At 43.1% G+C, this 9,500-nt stretch overlaps 1 protein-coding gene across 8 annotated transcripts in view; it reads right to left on the bottom strand.

Annotated features, from left to right (window-relative positions):
- Positions 1-302: 302 nt before the first annotated feature.
- SPATA20 (spermatogenesis associated 20) overlaps positions 303-9,500 on the bottom strand; it is a 2,191,885-nt gene continuing 2,182,687 nt past the window's right edge. For all 8 annotated transcript variants that reach the window (XM_085617132.1, XM_085617125.1, XM_085617126.1 and 5 more), the window contains one exon: positions 303-3,653. In XM_085617132.1, the coding sequence (XP_085473258.1) occupies positions 3,483-3,653 (171 nt within the window). In that variant the 3' untranslated portion in view covers positions 303-3,482. The remainder of the gene's footprint in view (positions 3,654-9,500) is intronic.

Here is a 9,500-nt window from a genome sequence, read left to right as displayed (position 1 = left end):
GAGGCTTCTAAAGCAACTGAAATGGAGCCTATTGACTCTTTTACGGATTCCCAAAACTGTACAGTGGCCTACAGTAATAATGTAGAAGATAGGCTTAAAAACAACAGCATCAATCTTTAACTTGTTGGCGTGGGGGGGGGGGCGGGCGGGGCAAGCTTATAAAGATTCGGTAGCCAGGCCCGGAAACCCATCAGCATTATGTCTCCAGATAGGACAAACTCACACGCTTTACTTCTTCAGCCATCAGAAACAGCATGCATGTCCAGTCATAAATACACCAACATTCCAGAAATCTCATCGTGTACATTTAAACTGCAAAAATAAGCGAGTTTATTTGTTTTTGGAATCAATACTGTCTACATTTTTCCATTTCTGTAGAATCACAACCATCAGCCGATTTTTGCCTTATGCACGTAAATGTTCATATCAATTCATATCTCGGATTTTAAGAGAGCTTGCAGAAATGAGAAACATAAATAAAAGGAACGAGATAAAAACAAAACGTGTATGGGATCGCAAAGTGGCAAACAATGAACTCAAGCTAAGCCTATGAAGTGGTGAGGATATAGGTGAAACTGTCTACAGCGCTGATGCCCTAGAGTGTGAAATGCAAAAACATGCCACCCCGATACTGACCAAGGCTTCGTACAGTGGCACTGCCCCTGAGCCTGCAAAGACCTGTATAAGACTTAAACGAATGAACCATCCATTAGGAAGCACAGTTTTTGTGGACTCGCGCCTGAGGCAAAGAGTTACTTTTTGACTATACCTTTGTTACACTCAGGCCTTTGATGGGTTGTCGAGTTGAGTTGATTGCACAGACCTGTGTTTGCAGCCGTAAAGCAATTCGTCGATTTGTACAGATCTCCACATACGGGCCCCAAACAGCAGAGATCAGAGATGGCGCTTGATTATTAGCAAGTACCAAGACAAACTAAATTGTTGGCCTAAACAGAAGGCTAAATAACCATTAGCTGACATACATGCACGACAAAAGTCTTTCTCTGGCTTCTGGAAGGATTTACAGACAGGTTTTGCTCACAAGTAACATCCTTGTTACATGTCCGGAGAATTGACCGAGATGTTCCCTTCAGCTAAAATGACAATTCTGAGATCCACAAGTTAAGGCAAAGCTCTGTAATGAATGGGTGACTAATATGGCCATTACACATTAAAATACCCCCTGTGACCCTCAACACTAACAGTTTCCCCTCTACTGTGGAAAGCAGCCCCTGGCTATAATTTTTCTTACAGATCACTGAGAGAATATCGTAAACAAAAATTTCGTGTGGACAGGGTATTGTGTCAAAAGTAAACAGGATCAAAATATCGAGAAGGTGTACTATTCTTAACTCCACATCTACATATCTTGAAGCTATACATATTTAATCAAGGTACATATATGTGCAGTTCTATATAGTAAAACTTTGCTTACCGATAGAAACTTACTTGCACAATATTTTTGTAGTCGATATTCTTGCCAATATTTTGTCCACACAACGTTTTTTCTCCGATATTTTGTCTAAACACCTGTCATTCGCACCGACAAACGTGTTTCCACTCTTCACTGGGAACCCTTCTCCCAACACCGGTCCTCCAGCGACCACTCTATATATACATTTCTCCAGAAACACAGTACCACTTGCAATAACAATTCCTACACAGGAGCTCCTGACCATAAATGGAAACACTCCTCTCTAAAAATCTTTAAAGCAACCACGGCTCCCAACCTCTACTGTGGAAACCCAGTTTTTAATCACAGCTTCAGCAATGGAATCAGACCTTCGACCCATAAATGGAACAACACTCCTATCAACCCCACCCTATCTGCATCGCAGTCTTCAAACACGCTTCCAAGATCGCTGCGAGCTACAGTAGGTGCTCTCACAAGCATGGAAACCTCCTTTGCAATCACAACTAATTCCCCTGCATGAATTCACCAATCATGTTTTTCCACTACGCCACTGCACCCATACAATGACATCTCCCACACTCTCATCTTCAGTTCTCCAACACATAATGCAAACTATCGCCTCCACTGCAGAAATAACGCACTCATGCGTGTAGTCCCCAAATTGGAGACATATCGTAGTGTTGACCAACTAATGTTACTGACTAGGTGCCAAATTACTGAGTGGTCTCTGCGCATAACAGTTTTTGGGATCGAGGGACCAGGAAGTCTCCGGAGCAGACTCAAGTGTGGGTGTATGGATATTTTTCCTAGGAACAGGATGTGCTGTGTCAACTGATGGGCAGGAGAGTGTAGACATTCCAGGGGAGGGTCATTTCTGTGTCAATAGAACAATGGGTGTGTGCAGCTATCCATTTCCTGCTGGGAGCCGAGTTGATTGCCAGGTGAATGTGAACAAATCATTGAGAGTACAGAAAAGAAGTGAGTGCGCGTATGTCTGAGAAGGTTGGTTGTAAATATTTTGTTAGTGGTTGCCAGCACTGACTGATGAGTCTATGAATATTGTTTTGAACTGAGGATTTGTTGTATATTTAGGGTGGGTCCAGCCTCCAGGCACCGAAGTGTGGGTGTGAAGTTTGCGGAGAACACTGATGGATGGGTATGGAGTTTAGGAGGATGTGGGGTTCGGCACATATGGTAAAGCTTGTAGGGCTTTGGTACTGAGGGCTAGGAGCATGATCTGGGGAACTGAATACAGGGTGTGCCCATTGCTTGAAGTAGTGTGCAGACAGAGAAGGATGTTGTATAATTTAGGAGACATGAAGTGAGATTTTTGGATATAGTGCAGGTGAAGACACGAAGAGATAGGTGTATAAAAAGGGGGTGATGAAGACAGAAGGTTGGATAAATAGTCTAGACAACAGAGTGACTGAGATTTGAGAGTACATTTTGGCCGATGTACGGACTGAAAGGCATATATATATTAGGAGTGTCTGGAGGAAGGGTGAATAGTTTGGGTATGGAGAATAATTAAAATTTGTAGAGTTTGGGAGGCCATGAATGGAGGGACTGTAGTTTATGGGGGTGCCAAAAGAAGGACTAGTAGGAGGGGGGAAGCTGAGGGTTATGCTTGAGGTTGCGGTAGTGAAAAATGATAGTTAAACCTAGGAGGAGGCAGTATAATTTTTGAGGATGTAGATTGAGCAGTGGATGTATAGTTGGAACGGAGGGGTGTATATAGTGTGGCGGTGTGTTTGAAAAAAGTGGTGGGTGCATAGGGTGAGGCAGTAGCAGATGAATCTTTGAAGTTGTACGTGGACTGAGCAGTATGGCAAAAACTTGAGGGGTGTGCAGGCTGAGGAATGGGCACAAAAATGTGTGTGTGTGTGTGTGTGTGTGTGGAACTGGTGTATAGCATAGCATGAAGAAAAAACTGAGAGATATAGGGTATTATAGGCAGAAAAAACACCAGAAAGACAGAAGGACTGAGCTGAAGAGGGCCCCCTCAGACCCTGCAGAGGTTCATTCAAGCGGTGCTGCTTTCAAACTGACAGAATAGGACAAATGTTTCTCAAGACTGAAGCAGTTTCGGCAAATCCTTGGAATCTGTAACAGGCAGAGAGCAGGAGAACCTCTCACAGATGTAAGCGGTCGCTTTTCCATCTTTCCTCTCCAACGAGGCGAGAAAGGGCAAGTTTTCCTTTAGGAACCCCGTTTCGTTCTCACCAACAAAAATCAGCACCTGAAAAATAGAGCAGTCGAATGTTTACAGGGAAAGGACAGAACAGCTTGTTAGCCTTAACAATGAAGAGACAGTCAACGGGACATCCTATCTACAAAGCCAAGCTCCAGTAACGCCTGGCACTGAGCACTGAGGGCCACATCTTGCTCAACAGCACAAAACATTATAAACGTTTTACTGTCTTGACCGTATTACACAAACAGATTGTGAGTAAATGTGGAAACACAACAATGCAAAAAGACAACAATCACCTAAACATGACGGCTACCCTTACCTTTGCGGTTGTCAACTGCCCCATGACATATACCATAAGACATATCCTATAAGCTTTGTAGAACCACTACCACCTGTATATGTCTGAAGTTAAAGGTCATTACTTGCCTCCACAACAATTCTTCTGATGGATGCTATGCCTTTCCAGTGATTGTTCATTTAGAAATATTGGCAGATACCAGACTCATTCCAGACATGTTTATTTCCCTCCTATACAAATGTTATCAACTATGTTTTAATTAACAGTGCCACGGAGCCAAGAGAGGAGCAGAGTATTAGAAAAACATTCTCAAAACTATAAAAGACTCCAATCATGAATACGTTTCCTAAGAGTTGTTGTGGAAGAACAGTAAGTAATCTGCAGGAAGTCACGGCGCTTGGACGAAAATCCTTGCATGGGTGGGAAAGCTGTCCCAACTTGCATCTGCCCAACTTTGCTTGCCTGACCTGTCTTCCTTTAAGGAAAAAGGGCTATGTTTAGAAACAAGCATTGGCATGGCAAATAGGTCTCGCCTTTGGGACCTTATAAGTGTTTAGCCATGCAGCACTTGATGTTGTTGCACCAAGGATACTGTGCTGGATAACTAAACACTTATAAGGTCCCAAAGGCGAGACCTATTGGCTATGCCAAGGCTTGTTTAAAGATATTGTACAGCAACGCGGGCTGTTGTGCAACATGGCTTAAAATAAATAAAAGCAAAGCACTATGGCATCATCAATGCTGGACGCCATAGCATTTTGTTTTTATTTATTTTGAGCCATGTTGCAGCCTGGGCTGCTGTGGAACACTTAAAAATAATAATTGAGAAAGTCACTGAGTCTCGCATAGGCGAAATCTATTGGCTTTGTCAATGCTTGTTTTTAGTTTTACTATTTTGTAAAGTCAGTGCAAACAAAAATCACTGACATTTCAAGAGCATTCAAAGGGGTCTTTGTCAGGACCCTTCTTGTAGCTGCCCCCGGCATAGATTTGAGAGGGAGCCCAATAATTAATCCGGATTGGCTCAATGAATTGCATTGCATGGATCAGACGGAAGAACGTTGAATTAATCTGACATATGCTAAGGGACCAAAGAAGTTCATATGTGCATGTCGACCATGAGGAGAGTGCAGTGTAACAGGCCACCATTCTTGTTGGTAAATCCCATATTAATACCTTTTGAATGACCCCTCTTTTCAGTTACATGATGGGGCCAGTGTTGGACTGCCACAGAAAATAGGCACAGGCACCCTAATGACTCTGAAGCAACTCCCCTTTTCAAAATAAATACAGATAAAGTCCCTAAGAATATCAGTAAAGCTCATTTTTGTACATTCGTCTTCCTACGCAGCATGCTGCTGCAAACACGGGTCCCGAGGCAAAATAGCAAATAAAATGGGATTTGGTAAAACATTTTCAACTGAAGTAACCAAAGAGAAATATATTCATAAATGAATTAAAGACAAAACCATCAGTATGAGCAGTCACTGAAAAAAATAGTTGAGCTGGAAAAAATAAAACAGAAACTGGTGGCAATATATTCATAGAGACAAGAAAAAGAGCATATCAGTTTTCTTCGGTTTCAGGTTGAAAAACAGAAGATGCCAAGCAGGACACAATCAAAGACAATCAAGCTGACATGTTATTATGGAAAGAAGCAAATAATTAGGAAAAAAACATATTTGTGAATCGCCTTCATAAATATGAGCCTTGCTTCTAAATAAAGAAATAAGAATGAAAGTAGAACATTTAGGGTGAAAACGTAAAATTTAGATGACAGCGCCAAAGTAACGTAAGGCCATTTATAAGACAAGAGGGCACATAAAAAATAAGAAGTAAATAAATGCAATTTTTTTCTAGAGATAACGAAGGAAGAAATGGCAAGAACAATGGTCGACAATATGAAAGGATTAGAGTAAATCAAGTAGAATCAAAAAAGATGAGATTTTATAATGAGTAGCATCATGCAAAAATTACAAACAGACAGACTAGCATTTTTGGTGAAATCTCCAGATCCAGGGGAATATAATCCTGTTGCATTGCATGCAATATTTCTAACCATTGTATTTGAGCCACCATAATTACAAAAAAAGTGAACTGTATAATGTTTTATAATATTCTTTCATAACTGTGACCACAGGAAGATGTTGCCAAAGCTTAGGCCTCTTATTTTGATTTCCAGGAGGTGGAAATAGGGTGATCAACAATCGTAGTACTAATCATTCGCATCCTTGAGTATTTGGTATATAACGCATTTTGAAACAAGAGGCAAAGAAAAAAATGTATCAACAACATTGACGGCTGAAGTGGCGGCTACAACACGTGATTACACAATATGCAAAACTTCCATAAGGAGTTCTTCCATAAAGAGAAGCTCTTGGATATGCATGACCATAAGGAACTAACACTATACACACTGAAACAAAGTGAGCGTTTTATTTAGTTAGCAGCAAAATCCCCATTCTGCAGTGCCAAATCACACCCAAACTAAAGCAAGGTTTTAGAGGTGTTGCAGCAATTGTTAACTGTCTCGGACTGTACACATTGGGAAATACCTTCTGCGTTTACTCTGCTGCTTGCGGCACTTGGTTTGTAACCACTCGCTTTAAAGCTTGTATGAAAATCTCAAGAATGTGGAACAAATCTCTATTTCTTCAAAGACACTGCATACGAAACAAAAAAAAACAAAGAATGCCTACGTTATAGTATTTCACACAAAGCTATAGAAACGGCGCAGTCATCAGGCAGCCCCGGTGTACTTAACAGCTGCTTGACTGCTCTACATTTCACTGAGAGAGAGCAAGGGAACAAGGATTGCAGGGGTGCGCGTGTGCGCGTGCCGGCAAACACGCGAGTGGTGCGCGCGCAGCACCGCCAAAAGTGAAAGCAATGCAATCACGCTCCAGTTGGCGCTGAAAGCTGGCAGCTGTGCACGTTCATGCTCGCGTGAATGCTAGCGTTAGGCCAGCGCTGGTAGCACTTTGAAATCCCGTATACTAAATGTCTCGCCTGAGACAGCGCATGCGCTGGCTCAGACGAGACCTAAAAAGCGCTTTATTTTAAAGCAATCACAGACATGGTGCTCTGCTGACCTCGGCAGGCCACCATCCCTGTGATTTTTGGGATCTCAATGGGTCGCAGATCGAGACCTACCTCATGAAGATTAATGAGGAAGGTCTATTTGTGACCCACAGGGAATCGCTAAATGTGTTAAACACACATTAGTACATGGGTGTTTGCGATTACTAAATAGAAAATCACAAATATTTGCTATTTGGTAATTGCAAAGCCTCACCTACGTACATCTGGCCTCAAGTGGTCTGCTGTGAAACGATCTCAAGCCTAGAAAAATGGCCACATATGGTTTCTTTTTGGCATTACATTTCCCAATGTATAGGGGGTCAAAATACTTTTTTTCAGAACACATTTTATTGTCAAAAGCCGGGACAAGCCTGGTGTAGCCAGGTTCCGCAATGATACAGCATACATAAAAGCAATAGTGATGTTGACTTTTTTTTAATCCAATAGAACAATTGAGGTTCTAATACAATTAAACATATTGTTCTAACGGTGAACTGGTGTGTCATATATCAAAAACATAAAACAGTACATGCCAAGTTTAGTCACCCTGATTGGAATGCAATGTAATTACAACCATGTTTATCCCACATCGTGCCCATCACATCAATTGCTAAACTATTGAAACAGTTGAAATTGGCTCCAAATATAGTCCTTGATACTCTGCCCATCTTTTCCATATCTAGGGGTGTTTCTGGGGGCATCCTCTTGCTTTAAATATAGGTAATTCCAGCCCCATACAAAAATCAATGCCCTTCATCCACACTCCAACTATTGGTGGGGAGGTATCCTTCCATGCTTTAGCTATGTCCCATTTTTGCTAGTGTAAGCCCTAGGAGAAGTAAATTACGTTTATATATGTTGCCCCGATATCATCGGTGATGTGGAGCCGGGCCATCCGCTGGAAATGGGGGATGTCCCACCCCAAGACCTCCGACAGACATGTAATGACACCCCGCCAGAACCTAGAGAGTGTTGTACACTGCCATACGGTGTGTATAAGGGTACCATTTGTAGCCTGGCATCACAGGCAGAGTGGCGATGCAATTATCCCAGAGTGCCAGAAACAACATATCTAGTGTAGTAGGCCCTGTGAAGGTATTTGAATTGTTTAAGTCGTAGTCGTGTCGCAATGGCCGCACTGTGTGGGGACTCCAGTGCTTCAGCCCAATCCTCGTCATCCAGGAGACCCAAATCTACTTGCCAAGCTTTGCGCGCATTACTAAGTGTAGTGCGGCTATTTGTTACGAGTGTGCGATATATCTTGGTGATCTTAGGCTCTCCGAGCTCCCCATAAACACTTTAGCCTTGATAGGGCTAAAGTCTGGTATGGCTTCCTGATGTGTGAGGTATGGGTCATCTCATATTCTTGTTGTAGTGCCTGGAAGGACTTCAAGATCTGACCCTGGATAACATCGCTGACCGTAGATATACCTATAGCCTCCCAGCTAGAAAAGCCAGTCAACCCTGTCTGTTGGGGTAGAAGACCATTGTGCCAAAGGGGGGCCTCTTTTGTTAGTCTGCCCCACCACCCCATTTGAGGCAGCGTTTGTTTTCAGATCTTGTGTATTGTGGCAGTAGCTGGCGGTAGTACTTTCAGGGTCGGGTCTGCATAGAGAATCGTGTGTAATGACATATCACCCATCAGCCAGCGTTCAACTGCATATGTGGGATTGCATCTCTCTCCAAACCACAAGTCATTCAGGAAAAGAGGATGTGACGCCGCATAATAAGCCTGCACGTCGGGCATCACCAGGCCTCCGCAATATGTAGACTGGAAATATGTTTTCAGTGCTACTCGGGCTCAACCTCCACCCCAGAAAAAGTGTTGAAGGGTTGCATTTATTTGTGAAACCAGATAGGTGGTATCAGGTACGGGTGGTTTTGGAGTAGGTACAATATACAGGGTAGGGAAACCATCTTTGAGATGGCAGATCTGCCAAAAAGGGAAAGCGGTGAGCTTGACCAAGAGCGGGTCTGCTCCTTAATCTGTATTCACAGCGGGCCAGATTTCTTTCCCAGGACACAGGCTGGGACGCGCCAGGAACACTCCCAAATATTTAAACATGTCGTACCCCACTGTCACTTCGCTAGCCCATTCGCCTAGGTGACACCCATCCCGCAAAGGCCACAGGTAGGATTTCTGGGGATTCATATAAAGCCCAGATGTATCACCAAAGATCTGCTTAATCCTGAGCACTCTAGGTCCCGACTGGTCCAGTCACGTAAGAAGGAACAGACTATCATCTGCTGTCAGAGACCTCCCTGGACCACTCAAAGCCACGAACCTGTGCATCTGTCAGTACCCAGGCCGTGAGGGGTTCCATGGCAAGAACAAAGAGACATGGAGAAATGGGACAACCCTGGCAGGTATCCAGCTCTATTTGGAAGGTTGGTGACATAAAGTCCGCGACGCGGACGGAGGCTGTATTATCGGTATATAGAAGTTGGATGTACTTAAGGCAGGGGCCAAAATATAATCGACTCAGGAGAGCAAAAAGGTAGGTCCTGCTAAG

This window comes from Triturus cristatus, chromosome 7, assembly GCF_964204655.1.
Source record: "Triturus cristatus chromosome 7, aTriCri1.1, whole genome shotgun sequence".
Taxonomy (NCBI): Eukaryota; Metazoa; Chordata; class Amphibia; order Caudata; family Salamandridae; genus Triturus; species Triturus cristatus.
The sequence above is the reverse complement of the archived record's forward strand: the minus strand, read 5'-3'. Positions and strand labels throughout refer to the sequence as shown.